Source organism: Biomphalaria glabrata, chromosome 9, assembly GCF_947242115.1.
Source record: "Biomphalaria glabrata chromosome 9, xgBioGlab47.1, whole genome shotgun sequence".
Taxonomy (NCBI): domain Eukaryota; kingdom Metazoa; phylum Mollusca; class Gastropoda; family Planorbidae; genus Biomphalaria; species Biomphalaria glabrata.
The window spans coordinates 38993352-39018545 of NC_074719.1; the positions used below are offsets into that span (position 1 = coordinate 38993352).

Below are 25194 nucleotides of genomic sequence, written 5' to 3' on the forward strand. Positions count from 1 at the left end.
TTTTGCACATAAGCTAAATAAAAAACAATAAGCATTAGAGACAGGGTTACTATAGCGATTTGACCCCACAATGACCTGCTAACTATTGTTATAAAATGCACATTTTTAATAAAACTCAAAATTAAAAATTACTTTAATGCTCATTCCTCATTTAGTATGCTAAGACAAATTTGTACAAATGCTCTTTCTTCCCTAGTGCTATTAGAGCATGGAATGGGATTCCTGAGCCAGCCAGGAAAACTAATGACTTGGCAGAATTTAAGTCATTGGTTAACATGCATGACTAGATTGACCTAGGAACTTGCATAGGACGTAGTCATCTTCTTTTTTGAAGTGACGTCTGCATTTTATAAGTTAAGTTATTGGTTTTCCTGGCTGATTCAGAAAACTTATTCCATGCTTTAATGGCACTAGGGAAGAAAGAGTACTTGTAGGATTTTGTATGGAATAAGAAATTTGCATTGATCTTTCTTTCTGAGTATTCTTTTCATTTGTAAGCAAAATGCTTTTTTTTAAAGACCTCAAGAAGCATGGTCGAGAGGCCAAGTGCACTTGAACTTGGCTACCTAGAAGGGGGATCGAGGTTCGACACCCGACTCGGGCAGAGTTGTGTTAAATGAGCACCTAAAGGCAGCACGGAAAACCAACTCCTAGATACCCCCTCCCCCCCTGGTCCACAAATGAGATGGGACCAAAAGCGCGCTGAGCATGCTATAAGCATGAAAGTAGCACTATATAAAAGCTATAATAATAATAATAATTCTAGAAGTCTTCTCTTAATAATTGTATATAAGCATCTATAACTATATGAGGAAAAAATGCAAACATTTTTTTTTCTTCAACAACTTTAATAATATTAATAATAAACAAAGTAATAATAATAATAATAATTCTAGAAGTCTTCTCTTAATAATTGTATAAAAGCATCTATAACTATATGAGGAAAAAATGCAAACATTTTTTTTTCTTCAACAACTTTATTAAGGCGAATGCAACAAACCAAAATAAACAATTGCTATATACCTTGGTAACAAATGTAATAAATGGAGAAACAAAGTTCATGTGCATTTAAAAAAATTAATATGTGTACAGATCTGGTATTATAAACATTTTATCAAGGGAACTAAATGATTTTTAACTGGTATGCTGTAACTACATCAGTTAGTTATCCATTAATTTCTTAGATACTTTAACAATGTCAATAGTAAGTTCAAATAAACTTTAAGCAACGTAATCTTTGTCTGTGGCTAGAAAACAGAATTACTGTTAAAATATTTCTCTATACTTCAACCAAAACTTTTCAGCAAATGAATTCAAATTTTTAATTATTTTGTCTCCTTCTTTGCTAAACAGGAATAAAATGTGATGAATTCAAAAGGCAAAGTTATCTGTGTAAAAAACTGAAGTGTAGTAAGGGAAAGAAACAAAAAAAAATAATTTTTAACATACACACAACTTTATTTTCTAATAATATTTTACTGTAAACAAGTTTAAAATGTACCTTCAAATTATGTTCTAAAAACTCAAATCACTTAGTGAAAATTCAGTAAAATCCAATACTCAACCATACAGTGAAATTACTTCAGACATATGTACTTCAAATCTCCAAAACATATAAGTCACGTTATTCAACATGTAGTACAGATAAAATTCTGTAGCAATTCATATCACATTCAAACTTAATGGCACTGGATTATTATAACAAGTAAAAGACCAAACATCATTCAGCTCACTTACAATTTAGTGTTTGATATCTGAATTTTTCAAAACTCAAAGTGTTATTGTTTCAAGCTCAAGACTCCTGTGGCAACAAACTTAAGTATGATCACTTATAGTATCTGGAGATCTAGGAACATGATAAACACATTTTTTTTTGCAAGGAAAGATTAAAGAGTAAGAATGTTATCCAATACACAGCTGAGCTGATACAATAATTTTAAGAGCTTTTGGGTACTGAATTCTCATGAACAGTAAATCAACACCAGAGGTAGGCAAACGTTTTCTATGGAGTGCCACAAGACATATTTCTGGGTTGAGGGAGGGGCAGCATACATATTTATAGTTATAGTCTCTAAAATGCAATTTAATTTCAAATTCATAATTTTTTATTTATTCCAAGCTGACAAATTACAATTAAAGTTACATTTTAAAAATTATTTTAATATTTGCATTTGTCCATGGACTGTGAAAAAATGTTCTGCCAGGCCTTATGTATGCCAACCACTTGTCTACACTGAAATTAACTTAAACAAACCCTCCTAGATTTTTGCATCATATGCGTTCTAATGCTTATATCACGCAAATAGTTTTAGCATCAACAAAAATAGACTTGAATACAAATGAGTTATGAGATATAAACAAACTAATTGGAAGTTGGAAACAGTGATAAGGAAAACACTTAAAATGAAACAAAAAAACACTTAATTAAATTTCATGTCAGATGATATACAAACAAGAAAAAGATAGAACATGAAAGTTTAGCAGGTACTGATTATGTGAGGTGACCTGCCAGTACAATTCCATTCAGAAATTATTTTTTTTAAGTGAATTCCTGTAATGCTCTACTGAGCAGACAGTGATAATAAAGAAAGAGCCTATCACAGAAAGTTTTTTTGTGCTTGAAAATGAGTGAAGTGAAAAGTGTAAATAGTTTCAATAAAATGAGTGAATGATACTGAAAGAGTTCCATTACTGTAAATGAGAAGAGCTTCTCTTCAATAACACAGATTTAAATAAATGTCACATGTTATTTAAAATTTAGATTTCAGTTTCTTGAATATAATTTATATAATTTTATAATTTAAAGTTAATACTTTACACATTTCTCTTAAAGCTGATTTTCCCCTTTGAAATAATTGTCACAAAAATAATGTTCTGACTTCTTCCAAAAGTTTGGCTTTTTTTTTTTAACCTCGTACTGATAGTCAACAAAACAAAAAAAGGCAAGGGAAATTATTTTTCAACAAACTTGTATTTTGATTTTACTTTCTCTTGACACCATTTTATATAGTCAGTCTCAGATAATATTTGATCACACTTGAGACTAAACAATACAATAAATCTAAATATATATATAAAAAAAAAACAACTAATCTGGAAAAAAAAAGGGTAACAAAATGTTTTTTAGAAATTTGGCCTGATAAAAAAAAGACTTTTAAAACTTTACATTGATATATAATACTTAATCATATGAGCGTACTATTTGTAATCACAGGAATACTTAGAAACCACATTTGTCTTTGATTGACTATCTCCCAAAAGTTACAATAATGGCGAGAAAAGTACAAGTCCCAGAGAATAGTGTAAACTAATTTATACTCATGAATGAAAGTATGAAAGTGTTTGACATGAGATTCACACAAACTCATTTCCTCTTACTCTACTAATTAAACTAAACAGCATTCACTTATACTTCATTAGATAAAATACTATTAAATACTATAACTATTGCAATAAGAACTATATGCTTTGGATTTCTGCTTCTCTGTATAATCTCAGCTCAACATAAACTACTATCTATAATGCTTGTTTTGGAGTCCGAAAACTAGTGCAGTATTTCGCGTGGCTACACAGCAACCTACATATTTTGACGCACCCAACGCAGACATAACCAATGTCATTGTGGATCTTTAACTAAACTACCATCACAGCAAATGTAATTAGCAAGATACATGTAATAATACTTAAAAGCGATAACATTGAAGCTAATGTTATAAGAGTAACCACTAGAAGAAAATGTATAGGGTACTAAGATAACAATCTAAATAAGCATAGAAAGGCTTTAAAAAACAACAGTATATTACAACAGCATCTCAGTTTTAGAAAAGAAGCATGATTATATAGTGCTTAATGTCAAAAAAATGTATTGTGCCATTTCAAACATCACTATCAGAAGTCATGTTCAGTCAAACACATTCCTATTTGTTTTTTCACAATAATTTAACAAGTTAAATATAAAAAAAATACTTTTTAATTACCTCAATTATATTGAGTTAAATTGAAAAAATAAAACTGATATAATTTTAGTACATTTTCCACATAAAACAGACTACTAATTGGTAATTTTTAATTGATTCATGTGTTGTCATCAACAATGAATAATTATGCAAAGTTGCATCTTGATCCAAGAATGGGAAGTGGGAGATATAAAATAAAAGATTTTAACTTGACAAATGGAGTGAGTTGATACAACTATGGTAAAAATTTTAACCTTCCAAATAAAAATTAAAAGTTTTACAATGGTGTCAAAAAAGAACTTTAGCAAATTATTTTTAAACTATATTAATACACTATCTAACTAATCATTAGATTGATGGACATTAAATTAATGTTTAAAGAAAATGTGGAGAGATGGTCCACTCATATTCCTGGACTGAAAGCAAAAAAAAAATTTTAAACTCAAAACAGGTAGAAAATTGCACTGACTCATAAGCCAAATACACTGAAATAAAGAAAAAAACCCTCAAAATATGTTAAATTCCTCAATTACTGTTCATAACTAAGTTAAAGAAACATGAACCTCGATATTAAGTTGGTGATCTAGCAGATTAAAATGTAAAATGATTTAATTAGATTAGCTTTAAGGACTAATGCTGCATCATAATACAATGTACACAGCAGCACAGGGACTTTATTTACATTATCACTAACACTTAATAACATTATAAATGGCAAGAATATCATGTCACATCATAATCAATAATATATTTATTATTTTGCTCTCTCATAGTTCCATGTCATTCAAAGATAAAAAAAAAATAAAGTATACAAACATGAGAAACAAGTCATTAAAAAAAGTTTTTCCCTGGCATACTCCATGTTAAACAATTTTTTTTAAAAAGTCCACACTCTAGTTTGTCATGAATGTCATAAAATGGAAACAATAAATGGAAATGTACTTAAAGAGCTTCACAATTTAGAAACAAAGTTCCTGCTAAATGATCATTGATGATGTTGAAAATTGGAAATATTTTTGAACCAAAGCTCTATTAGAACAATTTCCTCTCTTTGTTCCTTCGTTTGTTTTGAGAAACAAGTCCTGACTCTCTCTGTTCAGTTTCAAGGAAACCCTAAGAATGGACAAGAATATTATTAAGTAAAATGAGAATGTGACAGCCCTAAAAAAAAAATCAAAAAGAAAAAAAAAACAAATACCATATTTACAGACCATAAATCACAAATACATTTTTGTTTTCAAAATCCAAGACCAAAACTTTCCTTAAAAAGATGTTGATTTAAATTTTAAATAAATGATCTCAAAATTTATTTCTAAATCCTATTGAAAGAGTGAACTCTTTAATTACCTTAGTCTTCATTTTTCTATTAAATAACTATATAAACATATACATTTTGTCAATAGCTAATTCTTTTACTCAACAGAGCAAATAAATTTTATTACATCTAAACAAAAAAAAATATACCTTAGAAATAATATGAATTGTAACATAAAATTGCTTTGCTGTGTAAAATATTTCTAAACAGTATTTTTTAAGGACCTTTTGAATAAAATGAAAATTTAGCGATCACCATTAAGTGCTATAAACTTTCATATTTTCCATTTCAATCTGATCACAATCTCAGTAAATTTTAAACTAATTGTAGAACCCAATAATGCAGAAAACAATTATAAAAAAAGTCAAATAGAGAGTTGATATTCTAGGCAGTAACTATAATACATGCAGAAAAACAAAAGATACAGAAGAAAAGCAAGTTTTGAAATAGTTTAAACCAAAGACATGAGAAATTCAAAAAAGATGTACGTCACCATAAAGCTGCCAACTTTTGTATTGTAATAAAAAAAGCCAACATTCCTACCATTTCAGTAAATGAGTGAACCCCAGCATGTACATACCATTTTAATAAATTTAATCAAAGTTCAACAGGGTTGGCATAGACAAGCCAGACTGTACATATAGATATATATGTTTTGATCAACACAACATAGAAATTTATTATTCAGAAATATATATCTCTTCTGTTGGACACCAAGTTCACCTTCACCTATCCCTTAATCTGATTGGACAGTTGGGGCACCACGCAAGATTTGTCTACCATCTTTCAATTATTATTAATTAACAAGACCAGTGAAACAGAAGTTTATTCCAGCATTAGAGCATAGACCTGGTTCTTATCTTGTATATTACAAATGTAAATCTAGTTGTGCATAGAACTGGTCCTTATCTTATATAGAACTGGTTCTTATCTTGTATAGAACTGGTTCTTATCTTATATATTAAAAATGTTACTCTAGTTGTGCATGGAACTGGTTCTTATCTTATATAGAACTGGTTCTTATCTTGTATAGAACTGGTTCTTATCTTATATATTAAAAATGTTAATCTAGTTGTGCATAGAACTGGTTCTTATCTTGTATAGAACTGGTTCTTATCTTATATATTAAAAATGTTAATCTAGTTGTGCATAGAACTGGTTCTTATCTTGTATAGAACTGGTTCTTATCTTGTATATTAAAAATGTTACTCTAGTTGTGCATTGAACAGGTTTTTATCTTATATGGAACTGGTTCTTTTCTTATATATTACAAATGTTAATCTAGTTGTGCATATTAATTAGAGACTTAAACTATAAGATTTTTGTTTCTGTGGTTGATTCAAGAATCCTCTAGCAGAACTAAGGAAAAAGGATTTGGATTTTCTTCAAGTCTGCCATAATGTAGGTCATGTTGTTTAAGGAAGAAGGAGCAGATGTATGAAAGCACTTGTTGAATGTTTTAGATGAAAGGTAACATTAAATACTTTGGGTATCAATACCATTAACATGACGGTTACAAAACTTTACTTTCATCATATGGACATAAATTCCACACAAATATTTGGCATTCCAACTAAAAGTAATATTTTGTCTCAACAAAGGGGAAAAACAAATGACAGACTCACCACTCACAGGAGTGTAGCTAGGAATTTTCTACCGGTTGGGCTTGACCTGTTTGGGGGCCCCTGAATTTTGCGTAATATTTAATTTTTAATGTAAAAAAAAATAATTTGGGGGCCCCCCCCTAACGTGGGAGACCGGGGGGGGGGGGGGATTTTCAATTTCTCCCCCCTCCTCCTACCACTCTAGCTACGCCACAGACCACTCATAAATATATATCTAACTCGCAATTCAATTTTCAATGAAGGATAATAAAACAGTCAAAAATATCCTATAATATATCTTGATTTACCTTGATGGCTGCACCAACGCCATTCAAATCAAGTAAGAATGTGTCATGGCCGTACAGTGAGTTTAGCTCATAGAACGTTACTTGTGGATTTCCTGTAAGGGTTTATGTGGAAGAACAGAACAAACAACTTTTTAAGCTGATCTCTAAAACAATAAGTGCTAAAGTATACTAAAGCAAAATTAACTCCTTCTCTCCGTAATTATTTTCCACGTTCCGATGGAATGATTAATTTTGCTCATATGTGTTATCATTAAACTTCAATAACTTTTTTGTTTGTTATCAGGAAATGGTATATTAGGTATATAATTATAGAAGAAAGAATGCATGCTCTGTTTATATAACACAAATTAAAATTTATCAAACCTAAAATTAATTAAATTTAATGGGGATCCAATCAACGTTGGTATCGTCAGTTAGGAGAGAATAAGTTAACATAAACAAAGTTTAAGAGACAAGTACTAATTCTGTGTTTGGCTTCTAGAATGGAAAGCAAAACAAGTAATAGTAAAAAAAAATATAGCTTTTATATAGCGCTACTTTCATGCTAATAGCATGCTCAGAGCGCTATGGTCCAATCTCATTTGTGGACCAGTGGGGGGAGGGGGTATCTGGGAGAAAGTTTTCTGTGCTGCCTTTAGGAGCTCAGTAACACTACTCTGCCAGAGTCAGGTGTTGAACCTCAAGCCCTCTTCATAGGTAGCCAAGCCAAGTTCAAGTGTACTTGGCTTCATGATCACGCTTCCCACAACAGTAATACAAAATGAGCTCAAACCTGCACGCTGCAATAAGCTGGCCAACTCTCTCTGTTGCCAGATAGGAAACAGAACATCTGTCTGTACTCCTATGACCATGACGGGACACTTGACGCGAGATAAACCTTCTTCTAATGAGTTGTATCCTTCAGCTATATCAAACATATCCATTGCCTGTGAACATTTGTAACAAGAGTATATTTTAAAACAGGTTTACTGGCTTGTTGTATTGAGAGAACTGAGAAAGCATCCTACCATCACTCAAAACATAACTAAGCAGAAAGCAGGAAATAGTATAATTGATCAATGATTAAAATAACAACTATACTTTAGAATACAAACAAGAAGAATATGTATATATAATTCTCTATGTCGCCCAACCATGCGGGACATGCACACATGCCCACTCTCTAACTCTAGATGGAAAAAGTCATGGTTTTGTTTCTGCAAGTCTGACTAGAGTTACACCACGTAACTTTTCATGGCGACAGACAGCGCAGCTCAGAAAAAAAAGAGGAGGGTTGGAGAACAAGTAATCTTCTCTGTGGGACACCATGCATGCACGCCGACTCTCATTCCCTCTCCAGGCATGTACACACAGTCGTTTGCCCAAACCCACCCCATTTGGTCAAATGTCTTTCAGGAAGTGTTCACCCATCACTAATTGTATGCTAATTACTTTAATTAATGTTTTTAATTTAGATAGATGACCAAAAGGGACCTCTTTAATCCAGCTTTAGGCTCTCTTTGCAGGATAATAAAACAGTGAAAACGAGACTTAGCTCATATAAAGCTCAAATTTTGTAAATTAAATTGTACCTTGGACATGTAAAGAAGTGAGTTTGGGTCATATTTTGTACTGAAGCTTTCTCCCTGGTGCTCCAGGTAAGCCTCAATCAGGAATGTGGGGCACAGGGAGGGAGGCTCATCACTAATTCTTCCCCGGCCAAATCTCTCATCCCATTCAGGGCCACTTCTGTAGGTTATAGTTGCTATCTCCCTGAGGATAAATATAATGACTAAATCTATGTGAAGTGAAAAAATTAACTATATTTGTTTAAGGGAATAGTAGAAATTTTATAATTTCTATTTTAACTAGAGGAAGTAACCTTAAAAACTGAACTGTGACCAAAAAATTTTTTTTTAATTCAAAATACAAATGTTTGCTTTATGTGTCTACAACTTTAAAAATGAGTAATATAAAAGCACATTTTTTTCCTTTTGATAAACATTTTTTTTAATAATAATACAAACTTTCATAAATTGTCATAAATAAATAATTCAGCATATGTATGACTTAGAGCTGGGTGGACTCAGAGAGGACCAAAAATCCAGAAATTTAGCAGCCCAGTCTTCACCAGTTTTCGAACCCGGGACCCCCGGTTTGGAAGCCAGGTGCTTTACTGATAAAGTTTATAGCAGTAAAGATTAATTCTAACTAAGTTTTTTTTTTTGTTGAATGCACTCCAAATATAAATAGAAATTATGTTCAATGCATCAATAATTCATTATTTGAAAAATCTTGTCACATGAAGTAAAAAATACAAATAACCACAAAATCTACAAAAACTCAATAACAGTAGAATAAACTATTCTAGAACCATGATGCAACTAATCAAGTAGATAAATTTTTAACAAAAAGAAAGAAAAAAACACAAACACAACACAGCATGTACCTGGCAAGTTTCATGCCAATTTTAGGATAAGCCTTGCCGTAGTAATGTCCATTGTTCCAGTTAGGGTCACTCATGATGCACTTACGCTGCAAATATCTCATGGCAATAGAGGACGGGTGAGACTGGGCACAAGAAGATATTGTAATTAGTCTGTAATAGAAACAGAACACAAGATATTGTAATTAGTCTGTAATAGAAACAGAACACAAGATATTGTAATTAGTCTGTAATAGAAACAGAACACAAGAAGATATTGTAATTAGTCTGTAAAAGAAACAGAACACAAGAAGATATTGTAATTTGTCTGTAATAGAAACAGAACACAAGTAGATATTGTAATTAGATTGTAATAGAAACAGAACACAAGAAGATATTGTAATTAGTCTGTAATAGAAACAGAACACAAGAAGATATTGTAATTAGTCTGTAATAGAAACAGAACACAAGAAGATATCGTAATTAGTCTGTAATAGAAACAGAACACAAGAAGATATTGTAATTAGTCTGTAATACAAACAGAACACAAGTAGATATTGTAATTAGATTGTAATAGAAACAGAACACAAGAAGATATTGTAATTAGTATGTAATAGAAACACAACACAAGATATTATAATTAGTCTGTAATAGAAACAGAACGTAAGTTAAATTTAACTATCTTAGAGACCTATTGAAATATAAGCACAAGAATAAAAGTAAATAGCCTTGAAAGGCACTCTACAAAAGAGGTACCTTTCCTCAGTTAATTGTTTATAAAAAATGTGTTTGTCAAATGTTTTACAGGTTTCAGATGTTCCTTCAGAGTTGAAGATAATTTACTTCCTAGTCCAAACCTCCCACAGGATGAAGGAGGATGGCAGTTGTCAGGGTATGAAGCCATGACATGGATGCAAGGAATGGAGCCCCATTTTGCCTGAAAGGAGTGGTTGACAACCCCAAAATGCTGCAAGCATGATGGTACTTATGCTATCAAGACAAAAAATTTATTTACCACTATTTTTGCAGTAATAAGAAATACATACCTACTTATGCATTTTCTTTCAATACAAAAAAAAACAACAAAAAATAAATATTCAGTTTTTACTTATATAAATGTAGGTTTCACCATTTCATACTAAGGGAAAGGTGAAGGTGATATTAGTACCAATTGTTCACTCTTATGCATCAAGTCATCATAGAGATACACACTAACTAGTTCAGGTCACAATAGATCTAGTTAACATTCAAGTCATAACTACATTTGGTTTTAACTTTTTGTTAACCATTTTTTTTTAATGAAATTTTGTTTTTATTTTTATTTTCTGTTGAAAACAACTGTCAGTGAAACTAGCCGACAAACTTTACATGAACTTGGCCTAAAACTTGGATAAATAGACAGCGATCATAAACAGTAAGTTGTCCATAGTGATACAGGCTTTTATTTCCCTCACCTGCCTACGCGCTCAGGGTAAGAGACAGCTGACTGAAGAGATAACATTCCTCCGAGGGATGAGCCCACCGAACCGTGTAGCTTGTCTATCTCCAGATGGTCCAAGAGAAGAAATATGGCATTTGTCATATCTTCGATCCCAATGATTGGGAATGTGGTCCCATAAGGCTTAAAAACAGAAAGAGAAATTATAAAAAAGTAATTAATATTTATATGTAATAACAAATATACTTGTAGATAAAATGCATATATATTAGTCTCAGAAAGAAGTCTGATAAACATTTAGATTTTTAAAAACATTTTAACATATAATTTTAAACATTTGCTCCTAATGTAAGCTACTACGATGCATCTGCTAGCAAATACTTAAAAATATATATGTATGAAGTTTCTCAATACATACCTTATCAGTTAGAACATTAACTGAAGAAGGCCCACTGGAATAAATTTATAAAATCAAAAATAAGTAAAAGCAATTTTGGGCATCAAGAACAACAAAAACAGTTTTTAAAATTTAACATAATGATTACCCTTGCATCCAAATTATCTATAACAATAATCTATAATTATAATGAATGGTACATGATATTACTCTGTAAAAGAACAACATTTAAGATCTACAAGCTGTAGATGATTTTTACTCAAATTTGACCATCATTGAAAATGTGGACATTACGATGTATATCTAGGATGTGTAGGGAATCAACATCAACACTTACGAACTGCCATAACATCCTCCTAAGTTATTGGGACAAATCACGAAAAATTTGCTAGTATCCACAGCACAACCAGGTCCTATAAACCTCTCCCACCATCCTGGCTTCATGTTATCCTGTCATTGAAATATATAAAAATAATATGACAAAGGAAAATGTTATAAGATTTTAGTATGTTATCCTGAAAGTCTAACTATATATTTATACATATACATTTTTTTTTTCAACTCACTACTGAGCTCCTCGCATGAGAACTAGCCGAAAGACCAGCCAGCACCAACACAGCGTTACTTTTGTCATTGTTCAGCGTCCCCCAGGTCTCGTAAGCTATATCCAGCTTGGGTAGGACTCCTTTGTTCAGCTTCATGGGGAAGGCTTTGTTGGTGGTGAACAGCTTGTAGCCTTTGGTCACTTTGTCATATTCAGGCTCTGGCCCAGTGCTTTTGCTGTTACAATTATATAAAACAAAAATGATGATACAAATTTAAGTCAATACCAATCTTAACCTGTTCTTATACTAAAATAGAGCCCACTTCAATGTCCATTTAACATTCATTAAATGGCCCCTGAATGGGGAATAACCACTATTACATTTGTGTGGTCTGTCTTTCCATCCATCTCATTTAAATTAAAAACTAGAAAAGATATTGAAAATCCAGCATCACGATATTTTAAACCTAATACAACAGATTTTTTTTGAAAGTGAAACATTTAATTTAAAAAATAAACTAGGCATGCACAAACTGTTTTATTTTATTTTATGTATTTGCATCATATCAAAGAAAATAAATTGTTGAATATCATTCTCATCTATGAAAGACAAGTGTATACACTTGATTTTTGTTTACATATATACAGTGCTTTGTGACGGTATCCACTAGTACGGTGCACATGCACCTTTTTCAATGTGGGGAAAAAATATTACTTTTCTTGTAATTTAACATTTATTATTAATTTATTAGTAGTTATAAGTTAGGCAATCCATTACTGAGTACCAGCACCTATTTTTTGACAGAAAAAAGCACTGCATATATATATATAACCCTAGTGTCAGAGGAGATAAATGTAATTGATTGTTTAATTCTGGTTTGGTTCAACAAATCTAACTTTGTCATTTCAATACAGTGATTCTAACTTATGTGGTTACTTGTGTAATTCATTTAATTGAAGTTTTAGCATTTCAACTTGTGGATAATTCTTGTTGTTTACTGAGTAAATACATAGAATTTATCATTGCAGCTAAATATTGATGTATATTACAGCTTTTCTGACATTATCAACATAGAATTTTTGCCTTAATACAGGTCACAACAGAATGATCTGGAAGCTTAAAACCTAGACAAAAGCTGCACATTTTATCGAGAGGACCAAACAATTAGAGAACATCCTTATGGACACAGAACAAAAAAACTGTATGGAGCACTTCCTCATCTGGAATGCCAACAATGTCATTCAAAAGCGGCACACTTGTTGACGGGACAAAACAAAATGCTATCCCCAATATATCGATTTTTTAATGCATTTGAAAACATTTTCTTTTTCCGTACTCAGTTTAAAATTAATGAAAAAAATGTTTGTTTGAATAATTTATTTGATTTACTATACTTTTGTAGCCCATTCATTTCCTTCAAAATAAAATCAAATATGTTAGATTATTGAATAAAATAAAAAAGTTATAGTTGTTTTAGTAACTCCACCCCCTTTGAAAATTTGTGTTTGTTCCGGAAAACTCAATTTTTTTCGATCAAAAAAATTCACACTGAAAGAGTTAAGATATATGGTCCTGATTTTATCAATTCTTTCCATTATGTAACCATTGTTTGTTTTTTTTTATATTTTTTTATATGCTTGTGGTGTAATCATGTCAGCTCCTTAATTGGGACAAAATGTCTACATTTATGTGACAGTGGTTTAGCAGAATTTACATTTGTTGTTGTTTTTTTAGTTAAATAAAGCATGTTTTGTTTTGTATATCAACACAGATATCATGATGTCATTATAGTTAGATCAGAACTTTCAAAAGCAGCCATTATTAGCGTGCAATCATTTCTTTTAATGGATAGTTTTGTAGCAGACAATCCATTTTTCTATGAAACGATTTTGGCAACCCATTTGATTTCTAGCATAGCCAATTTATGTTTTATAATACATAAGACAATTTGAGAACTATTTTTCTTTAAACAGTAAAATTAGATTTAAAAGATATTTAAGTGATTTAGAAATTTTTTTTTTCTTTGCTAATTTTATAACTTGATGTTGTATGTAGAAAGATTTCTTTATTTTTTTAAATTTTTATTTTACTGCAAATGACACAGAAAAAGACATGCTATTTTTAAACTGAAATTTGATGCTGAAAGAATACATACATTCTGCTTACACAAGGAAAACTGGTTTCTAGACCTTTGAATTGAACATCTGCGGGTCCTGAATCCCCAAATAATGATTCCTTTGGAGGAGTTGGAACCTATTAAAAAGTTAAATCCATTAGAACAACAAAAGCAAAGGAACAAATAATACTTACTGTTACATTTAAAAAAATTAACAATTCTAAATATCAGTTTCCACAGTATCATAGGTATATGATGATATATGCCTGGTCACATGGAATGCACTCTGGACTGTCTTTCAGTGCTCTCAATAGTCCCAGGTTAAAAACCCTGCCTGCTGGGAGGTTTGGGCTAGGATGTAATTATCTTCAAAATGAAGTTACATCAGAAAGATGTGAAACAAACAAACATTAACAGAAAAATTATACATGAAAAAAAAAAATCACATAGAATGCAAATTTACTGAATTCTCAAGAAAACCCCCATATAATCAACCAAATGTTTAATGATCATACAACTAAAATTAAGGGCGCACAAATTTAAATAAATATTTAAACATTTAAAAATAAAAATGGCTTTAAATCAGAACTAAATTTATAAAAACAAGCTACATAATTGACAAAGTAAAATACTATTTTATTTTAATGCAATTAAAAGTCAGAAAAATAATTTACTTGTTCCAATGGGCAGGCATCTTGGGGGTTCCATGCACTGGTTGAAAACAGACACTTCCTGGCTGATGTTTTTAATTTACAATGACGTTGTAAAGTTCTTGCAGTGTGCTTGCTTAATGTTTTCATTGGTTGCAATAGCAACAAAGAAGATGATATGGTGTTAACAGCCATTACCTGTGAAAAGAAAAAAAGCGAGAGATATAGAGTCATATCAGACATGTGCTTTGACATGCAAGAGAGTAAACAATATTGCTTGATGATAAATGCTTTTTGTGATTCTTGTTCACACTTTCCCCGGGCATGCTATCCTGCCTCATAGAGGCATCCGGGTGGAAACGATCGTAGGAAAGGATTAGGCTAAAGGGTAGCAAAACAGGACTCCCATGGGAGTGCCTAAGGGGGTGCAAGAGCATCCTCATTGCACCGCGCGGAGTTGTAAAAAAGCTCCCACAACCTTGTCACAATCCAGGCGCCGTTCCTCAAGGGGCCATTACATAATAAATGTCCCGCACGGTTAGCCTGGTTTAGAAAAGAAAAATGGCGGGGGTCTTAGTAGATCTATACGCTGCCTTTTGCCACGAGTCTGACCCACCGGCCAGACAAAACAGTGCACACTGTTTTTCATACAGGCCGGTGAGAGGGATCTCTTGTTCACTTTTGCTGGCGTTTGCTAAAGTTCCAAGAGCCAAAGGCTCAACTCTACCTGACAGTTTAAGAAGAAGAAGTTCACACTTTCATGATAAAGAATTTGTCCATTTTGAATGGATAGCACATGATAAAATGATTAAAACTGCAAACAAATCTCAAATTCACTACCTTACTTCATCATCATCATCAAACTCCATTTGAGTGAGGGCTTGAGAGGCTCAAATCTTCTCTTGCAAAAGCCCTGGACAGAAACCCTGCTGTCTTGCGTAGTGCATATATGTCACCATACAGGTCGAGAATTTTTTGGTTTCCCAGACCTGTTGAGGCAGAGATCAGCAAGTCTGGGGCAGTCAAACAGAATATGAGGCATGGTTTCCTCTTCTTCCCTGCAGCGGGGGCACCGTGAATCAAAATTTGGATAGGCGTGAGAAATATGAACCAACAGGACAGAGGCCTGTCCTGCACTGTGCTATAATAGCTTGCTCAGGCCTGGACAGCCTCCACCACAGGGAAGTGTGGTCAGGGTGCCTCATGCGCTCCCAGACTCCACTGGCTTTTTGGGACTTGTTCAGCACTCAAACCACTTTTCCATTTCTGTTTTTTGAATTATAGCCAGGGCACTATGGAATCTTACAGCCTGTTCAGTTAGCCCAAGTGGGCCCATGAGTCTGCAATAGTGTTACCTTACTTAAGATAAACCATAAATCAGAATGAAGTAATTATTCCTGAGAAGTGAGGTTTGAAACGCTATGCCAGCAAGAGACGGATTATACATCGTTTCTTAAGGATTATACATGATTTCTAATTTTTTTTTTCCTTTAGCTAGGGGTGATAAAAGCAAAAGAAAGTTTAATTTCTAGATTGTCAACATATCCTCTAAAGCAGGGGTGGACAACCTTTTTCTTCCGTACGCCAATTTTTTTGACTTCTAATTCAGATGCGCCACTTTAAATTTTACAAGTTTCCGCCCTTTAAAGTAAGGTAATTAGTACATATTTGTACATGTCAGTGTGTTGTGTAGTAGGTGATTTACCAAAAAATAAACAAGATACTAAGTCTGTCTTTTTTAACAATTTAGTTTGCATTTATAAATTTAATCACTAGTTTTTGTTTTTTCAAAAAATGTAGAAATGATCAATTCCTATAAAAACTAAAAGCTTAGCTAGATAACAATAAAGTGATGTCTCTACATCAGTAAACCAACAATTTATGGTCGAAATAGTTATAAAACACGCCGGCTGATTTGGGCATAGTTAAAGCTAGACAATTAAATTTTATGTTGAATTTTTGTTTTTCTAGAAATCAGTTTTTATCATTTTCTGCAGACAGGCAAGCTCTTTCTTGATTTTTTTACAGGGTGAAATGCACCACTTGTAATTGTTCAATGCGCCACTTTTGGAGAATGTGCCATAGTTAGATTGGCCATCCCTGCTCTAGAGAAAAGTAATAATCTTCTGTCCTAAAGTGGCTAAAGATGTTAAAAAGTAAATTAGAAAAACACTTAATCATTATTCATAATGTTAAAGAACAAAACCTTATAAAATATACTTAGAAAGACACAAAAGATAAAGGTATAATATATGTTTCTTAGTCCCTAACTGATATCTCAAGTCAAATATCTTATTAGGTCCATATGCTAGCACTAGTGACTATAGGACCTACTTTAGGACTAATTTAACTTATAAAACTGTTCATTCTTCCATAAAATTATTAAAATTATATAATTGCACAAGACATGCAGCCCTCTTCCCTTGTGATTTACTAGATCTATGACTCTGTGTCTTCCCCTATACTGGCTAAAGTAAGTAAGTCACTATAGAGTATAGTAGCTTATAAGACTTAAGAGCATAAGATGCCAGATGGAATGTGTTGCCTGAATCAGCCTTGGAAACCAACAACTCGGACTAGATCTAGATTAGAATCTAGACTTAGACTTTAGAATCTATGTCCTATGTCTATATCATAAAAATAATATCTAGATTTAAGATTAGTCTAAGCCTACATCTAGATATCTAGAATCTAGATCTAAGAGTTGAGTTAGCAGATTCATTGTGACCGTATCATTGTCTAGGTCTAGGCCGGAGGCTAAATAGAATAGATCTATTCTAGACTGACTAGACAATCTAGGTAGATCTAGATTCTAAATCTAAAATCACTAATAAGTAATAAATAAGACTCTAGATTCTACAGTCTAAGACTAAGACTCAGACTGAGTCTACTAGGTCTAGATCTAGATTTCTAGATTATATTAGTCTAAGCCTAGATTGCCTAGATCTAAGTTAGAGTTGAACTAGATTGTCTAGAGATTAAGTAGAGTGTTACTAGAACTAGATCTAGAGATTCTAAAAATGACAAAATTAACCTAGAGTCTACTAAATTTAAATCAGTAAAATCGTAATCAAATATGAAATAATTCATTCAAGTTCAAGTGTTCATTTAGATATCTATATGGGTCATAGAACAAAAATATAGATCTAGATCTAGATTGTCTAGAATCTAGGTCTCTAGAGTATAGATATAGATCTATATATTACTCACTTTAATTTAGTATTCGAAAAGGGGGTACAGAAAAGAACAACACGAATCCATATCTAATCAATGAATAATATGAGTTTGGAATTCCAAGCGTTTTATTGTGCACCCCGGAGAAAGAACCAACTCATGGTTCACAACTGTTGCTGTTGGTTTTTAACCTTTTAGGGGTCAAAGGTAACTAAATATAAACATTACACAAAACCAGTGCAGTGTTGCCAACTGAGGAGCTTACAAATTGTAATACAATTAATGCGACTCGTTTCTGGAAGAAAAAATTTAAATCTATATACGACTTCTACGTCGTAATTAAAAGTGGAAAAAATGAATTATTGATCTAGACCAGCGGTTCTCAACCTTTTATGCTCGGCGACCCCTTTTTACAATACCCCACTTAGCCGCGACCCCCCCCCCCCCGCACACACAGACAATAGACAATAACAATCCATTTTTTCAATGGTCTTTGGCGACCCCTGGCAAATCGTCAGTCGACCCCCAAGTGAGTCACGACCCACAGGTTGAGAACCCCTGATCTAGAGAAATGCTCCTTTTTCCCTAGTGCTACTAGAGCATGGAGCCTGAGCTATACAGGAAAACCAGTGACTTGGCAGAATTTATGTCATTGGTTAATATGCATGACTGAATGCATGACGCGTAGGACGTAATCAGCTTCTTTTTTGAAGTAACGTCTGTATTATATAAGATAAGATTTCAAAAGAGACATGTGTATATATAGCCTATGTAAAGTCATGATTTGCTTAGAGAAGCTCTAAAGTAAAATATTTATAAGATCGAGTGTCTAATTTAAGTTCAAGCAATATCCAACCAACCAAAATAACTTATTTTCTAGTTTTCAAACAAAAATCATGTTGTTGTTTTTTTATCATGGACGCATTCATGTTTATTCTACTACCTTAAAAAAAAAACAAAACTATAGTCTATATCGAATCGAAGCAGATTGAAGATGTTTTTCTTTGACCTTGACATAGCAGCTCGACACGTGGAGTTGGGGCCTTCAACAACCATTAATAGGATCTACATATGTACAGGTTCAGCCATTTTTGCTGTTTTTTTTTATTTGGTGGCATATGCTTAATATATGATGAGTTTGAGGAATTAGCATAAAATATGTCTACATATATTTTGGTTTATATATTGTTATGCGTGATATCACGACAAAAGCCTATGGGGTACCCAATCAGTTAGTAATAAGTTTGTATCATCGATAGCAACAGACTTATTGCATCATGACCTAGTCACATGATCAACCTATTGACTAACACAGCAATGTAACAGGAAAGGTTCTCGTGGATTACAGATGGTCTTTTTATGTGTTCGTCTTTTAACTCATCACACATTTTCACATATTCTCAACGAAATATGCTAGGACAAATTTGAACAAGTACTCCTTCTTCCCTAGTGCTATTAGAGCATGGAATGTGTTGCCTGACCTAGCCAGGAAAACCATTGACTTGCAGAATTTAAGTCATTGGTTAATATGCATAACAGAATAAATGACGCGTAGGACGTAATCAGGGCCGACGCGAGGGTTGTGGCCGCCTGCGTGCGAAATTTAAAAATGACGCCCTAACCCCCCCCCCCCCCCAACACCCCATTTTTTTAAAAAAGGTCATTAAGACTGAGCTGAACACTGTACAACACAACACCGATTAACACTTGACTGCTCAATTGTGTTATATGGTCTGGAAGTAGACTGTTAACTTGTTTGTCTTGTGTTAGCGTAAGTTAAAGTATAATCCGAATACAAAAAAAGACTCGAAACACAAAAGCCATAGACGGTGAAACTTTTCCAACGTTAAGTAAAGTTTGATAATGATTCTCGCGATTGTATTTTGGAGAGACACAATCATCTGACATACGCGGATTCAGAGGTGCCTACACATTGATCCAACACACCACTGGTTGGCCTACAAATTGAAGAAACTCAGCGCTGAATATTTTTCTTGAGATTAATACAAAATAAATATTCCAAGTAAAAGTCATTTACACAATGACTTGAGAAAAAAAAAAACACAGTACGGCAGTGTTTCTCAAACATTACCGGGTGGCAAAATGTTCATTGAAGCCCCCTTTAGAATCTGGGGACCTATAGGAGCAATATAGGCTCCCATCGTGAGGTCAATGTAATGAAAAAGAAAAGAATCTTAGTTTAAAAAAAATAATTTTGTTTTTCATTTATATTAATTGAACACTATGTATAGAATCCAAATTTACGTCATGAGAATTCATTAAAACGAGTCCGTTTTTTTTTTTTTTTTTTTTTTTCCAAAATAGTGTGCATACATAATGTTTAAGCGTCGTAAAAAGTTCTTCCTGGAGATAGAATTGAAGATGCGGTTGCTTTCCGCTCAAGTCGGCAAGGCATATGATTCCGGGCGGGCTATTCAACACAAAACAAATATTACTAACAACATGCGAAAATTTTAGGCCAGAAATGAATAGGCGCCTATGTATAACCTCCCCTGGGAATTCCTCTCGCTGCACTATATTGTTTTGTTATAGTTTCCCAAAAAAACTGTTTATATACGAATATCGTTTTTTTTAAAAAGTTTTCAAAGGATACTATTAGAATAATTAGAATTTATATAAAATACTTCAATACTCAAGTAATTTTGTTTATTAAACTAAAAGTTAAAAAGGGTAACCTTGGAATAATGCTTTGGCCGCACAATAGGTAGCGGCGGCCTTGGACGTAATCATCTTCTTTTTTGAACTAACGTTTGTATTATATAAGATAAGATTAGAAAAGTTAACAACTAGAGCCTTTGGAAAAAATTATTTAAAAAACAAAATACAAAACCAGCATATAAAACATATAAAACCAGGACATATAGAAGCAACATACAATGTTTCTTGGATTTAGACAACCCAGAAGGCCTAAATATAGTAATAATACATTAAAATGATAATAGCAGATAAGAAAACTGCTAATAATAAAATGTTATCTTTTTACTGTAAAATGCAATGGATTGTTTATTCTCTCATATGTATACTTTATTGATGCACGCATGCGCATTTTGCACTATTTTTTTTTATTAACTAGTTAAGACTGTTTCTCAGATTAAAGATTAGGAAACCATTTTAAATTATTTTTTTTTCACTATATAGGCTAGTGCAGTAGGTCAACTATTTGATTTGACGGGACTACAATAAAATGCGTACCGCTAAAGTCTGCTGAGTCATAGTATCTGATAGTAGAATCTACGTAGTGGGAACACATGTAAACACGAAGTTAAAAAAAAAAAAAGGGAAGTAATATTTCGAATGTAAGAGAAGGGGAGTTGAAGGGAGTTTTTCTGTTTATGAAAAGAAAGAAGAAGAAAAATAAAGTTTTAAAACATTGAATCACGTAATTAGTAATAATGTAGTCCTATTGTCTGTAAATATGTAAGCCTATATAAAATATGTAAAAAAGAATGTGATGTCTATGTAAACTTAACAATGCCTGTTAAATGGTTAATTATAAAAATGTTATGCTCGTTCTAATATACACATGCTATTTGCATACTATTGCAAATGTAAGAGAAGGGGAGTTGAAGGGAGTTTTTCTGTTTATGAAAAGAAAGAAGAAGAAAAATAAAGTTTTAAAACATTGAATCACGTAATTAGTAATAATGTAGTCCTATTGTCTGTAAATATGTAAGCCTATATAAAATATGTAAAAAAGAATGTGATGTCTATGTAAACTTAACAATGCCTGTTAAATGGTTAATTATAAAAATGTTATGCTCGTTCTAATATACACATGCATGTCTATAAATACCTTACTGCCGAGCAGCATGTGGCGTTTACTATGTGTATGTCCGTGTTAATATTTTTATTGTGTGTCTTTGTATAATATGTGTTTATGAATGTTTAATAGGTGTGTATGGTCATGCATGTATTAATATGTAAGTATTGGTGTGTATAAAAAATGCTTGCTAACTAGTCATATTAAATTTGAATTATGATCGTGTGGATGTGTAGGCCTAAGTACTTATGATTATATATCATGACCGTGTGCATAGGCGGCCTTGGTGGGTGGCGAGTCGGGCAGGCGCCACAGTACCCGCGCCTTAGGAGGGAAGGGCGCAATATTCGCCCAGTGCCCCGCGCACTGCCTATGCCGCCTCTGCCTGTGGTTATGCAGCTCTAAGTAACTTTTTAGAACCACTAATAAACACACGGACAGTAAATCATATCAAGTCCCACTGATCTAGATTTAGGGCTGGCAAATCATTCTTGCGTAAAATTACAGGTATGTGTGTGTGTATAGAGTCTAGGTCCAATAGTAATAATTCTGAATGTTTGTGTGTGTGTGTGTACCTGTATGTCGTATACACGTGCGGATGATATGATTAGTAGTGACTACTGTTACGATTTATTCTGTTTGAATTTCTATATGTTCATTGTCCTTTTGTTTCATCCACTCATCATTTATTATTTAAAGTTTTTAAGGTTTAGAATGGGTGTAGGGATATTTATTATTTTGTGAAGAGAGCTTCCAGTTTAAGAGTGATTTGTAGACCAACATCGTGATAGCCTTACCCATCGGTTTCTCCCTTTGATTTGTTCCAAGGCTATATAATAGAGTTTATTTCTGATTACATCCTGCAAATGATCACATAATACTTTAGAAGTACCCCACCCCCACCCTTGTTTTTTCAAACTTTCTATAAGACTGTCCGTATTTCAACAACCCCCATTTGGCCAGTTTACTCTAGTATATGTTAGGTTTAATCAAGTGATATAAACGTATCTTAAGATTGAGGTTATACATTCTATTTCAACTTTTATTTAGATTGAATTACTACTTTTAAATTGTGCAAAAACAATATTTTATATATTATATTATATATATATATATATATATATCATGGGCGTAGCCAGGGGGTGGAGTTGGGGTTTAACCCCCCCCCCCCCCAAATGAAATCTCCCCCTTTTATTTTGTTATTTATTTTATTATTTTGTTTTCAGCCCAGAAATGCCAAGATTCGAACTACTAGCATCCTCCTACGCCCTCATACAACTAATGCTAATGCCATTCTATGCTCTAATTTCCGGGCTCACATAGGTCTCACTAGCCACATGAGGAGGCATAAAACTCCAGTGCAAAGCCCTCAGCCCCCTGGATGACAAAGTGGTCATCATCGAACCACGATGGACAAACTATATGCTCTAAATGCACTAGGGAAGAAAAAGTACTTGTACGATTTTGTCCTAGAACATGGAATAAGAAACGCGCCTTTAAATATAAATGACAAATAGTCACGCAATTCTGAAATTCTGAATGCAAACATAGATAATCATAACTTAAAATTGTATCTTTTTATTCTCAAATAAATACAACTGTGCTGTAATAAGAAAATATATGTTTCTTTACACAAATGATTGGATACGGTATAAAATCTAGCTGAATTAAATTTGAATAAAAATATTTATTTCTTTATCTATGTTTGTTTATAGAAAATCTGAATATACTGTATGGTCCAACAACAACAACAATAAACAGTAAATGTTTGCGAACTTTTAAGAATGTCAGTCTGAAAGAACGGCACATAAATGATACAAAACCTGGCAAACAGGATTCCATAGAGAATGAAGAGTTAGATCAGTTTGAATGTATGGTTGATAGCATGCGGCTTCCAAACGAGACAGCTGGATATCACTTACAAAGACCGCGGGGTACACATTTGAGTCCAAAAGAAAATCCGCTACCGAGCACAGACGTAGACTGCGAAAAGAAAATCTAAATCGACTACCGGCGACAATTGTTATGCTTGTTATGTGGTAAAATATATAGGTCACAGCTGGGTCTGCGCAGCCAAGAGAAATACTGCATTCCTCATTAATCTTCGGACTCGAAGACAAGTCTTATTATAATTAGAAAAACTTACCAGACCTCACTTTGCAGTCTTTTACGTCTCTACGCGTTCCATTTCCAGGAAGCTAGTAAACCGTAAAGTCAATCTGTCCTGACGTGTCTCTGTTGATGTACTATTAGACACTTCTCTAGTCGTCTGGTGGTGACCCAATGAAATCTGAATTGTATCCTATGTTATGTCCACAGTGACATGCAGATCTTTTTATCTTTACTGAAAATCACGTGACTGACATGTGATGTTATTCATTAAAAAAAAAAAAAAAGCAACAACAACTATACAGCTGAGAATACAAAGTGCAACTGCATTGATTATTTACGTTCTGTTGGCACCGTTGTTCTTCTTCCAGTCAGCGGTTCTAAAACTGTCTTAGAAGTAAGCAGTAGGAGAGATTTCTGTTACAAATGAAGATATCATATATTAGACACAATTAAAAGTAATGAGAGAAGGGAGAGGGGGGGGGGAAGTGTATACTTTGTAAAATATCTTGATTAAAGAAAAACAGCAATCACTAAAAAAAAATATATTAAAAAAAAAGAGCAATATAAAAAAAAATATTTAGTTTTCATCAAGCGGAAGAATAAAGAAATGAGTGTCCGTGTCCGAACAAAAGGTGACTAGTCAATGTAAAACAGGAAAACATATAATTTTTTTTTTAAAAATCTTATATTAAGTGTAATTATATCAAAAAGAATGAATCAGTCATGTAATTAAATGTGTAATAGATGTAGAAAAAACGATAATACATCTGTGCGATTAGAAATATTTTTACCAATTGTTTTTGTTTAGCGCAATTTCAGTTGGGCAAAGGGGGTGGTGGTGGTGCAAGAAGGGGGTATCTGTATAAATGTTGCCGTGATCGCTTTTTAAATGCATTAAAAAAAGTTGTACGACTTGAATTCGAACTTGAAGACTCAAGCTTCCTCAAGGAGACCAATTCATCTTATACCAACACATCAGTTAAGTCCAATTTCTTTCCCTTGTTCAATAACAAACGAAATAATTGATAAAAAATAGTAAGTTGACTAAATGGATAACTTTTTTTAAAAATGATTTTGTTATTTTGTCACGTACAAGATATAATGGTGCAAAACTTTATCCACGATTGGGTGTGGGAGAAATAACATGAACAAACTTTTTCGCAGACAGACAGAGTGAGTGTATATAAGTTTGGAAACAAGAAAAATATAACAAAAATATTTGAATTTGAACTCTAGGTTCAAGTCTCCTCAAACTGACGTAGTAACCACTCTGCTAGTGAAGAGCTTATGCAAATAGATGGCTTTATAGTTATCTATTGTTAGTTTCAAACTTTAAAGCAGCGATCTATAAAGGGTACTAATTCAACGTATATCACCACATCAGTCAAGTACGA

At 32.9% G+C, this 25194-nt stretch overlaps 1 protein-coding gene across 2 annotated transcripts; it reads right to left on the minus strand.

Moving 5' to 3' along the window:
• Positions 1-1425: 1425 nt before the first annotated feature.
• Positions 1426-24026, minus strand: LOC106071356 (uncharacterized). Of its 2 annotated transcripts, none has more exons than XM_056040990.1 (12): positions 23835-24026; positions 14758-14931; positions 14123-14220; positions 11989-12202; positions 11760-11872; positions 11444-11477; positions 11042-11208; positions 9612-9761; positions 8755-8935; positions 7956-8109; positions 7184-7275; positions 1426-5069 (listed from the first exon to the last, which is right to left on the minus strand). In XM_056040990.1, the coding sequence occupies exons 2-12, from the start codon at positions 14926-14928 to the stop codon at positions 4989-4991; spliced, it is 1455 nt and encodes a 484-aa protein (XP_055896965.1). In that variant the 5' UTR covers positions 14929-14931; positions 23835-24026; the 3' UTR covers positions 1426-4988. The 2 variants fall into 2 exon arrangements, with proteins under 2 accessions (XP_055896965.1, XP_055896964.1); XM_056040989.1 differs by lacking the exon at positions 23835-24026 and adding an exon at positions 17944-18104.
• Positions 24027-25194: the final 1168 nt, after the last annotated feature.

Bases quoted from the DNA above. Each gene is read 5' to 3' on its own strand.
- LOC106071356 (XM_056040990.1), bottom strand. From the start codon at position 14,928: ATGGCTGTTAACACCATATCATCTTCTTTGTTGCTATTGCAACCAATG. The intron at 9,762-11,041 runs GTGAGGGAAATA...TTTCTATTACAG, and splicing joins TACCCTGAGCGCGTAGGCAG to ACTAATTACAATATCTTCTT. The intron at 8,110-8,754 runs GTACAATTTAAT...AAATGTTCACAG, and splicing joins CACTTCTTTACATGTCCAAG to GCAATGGATATGTTTGATAT.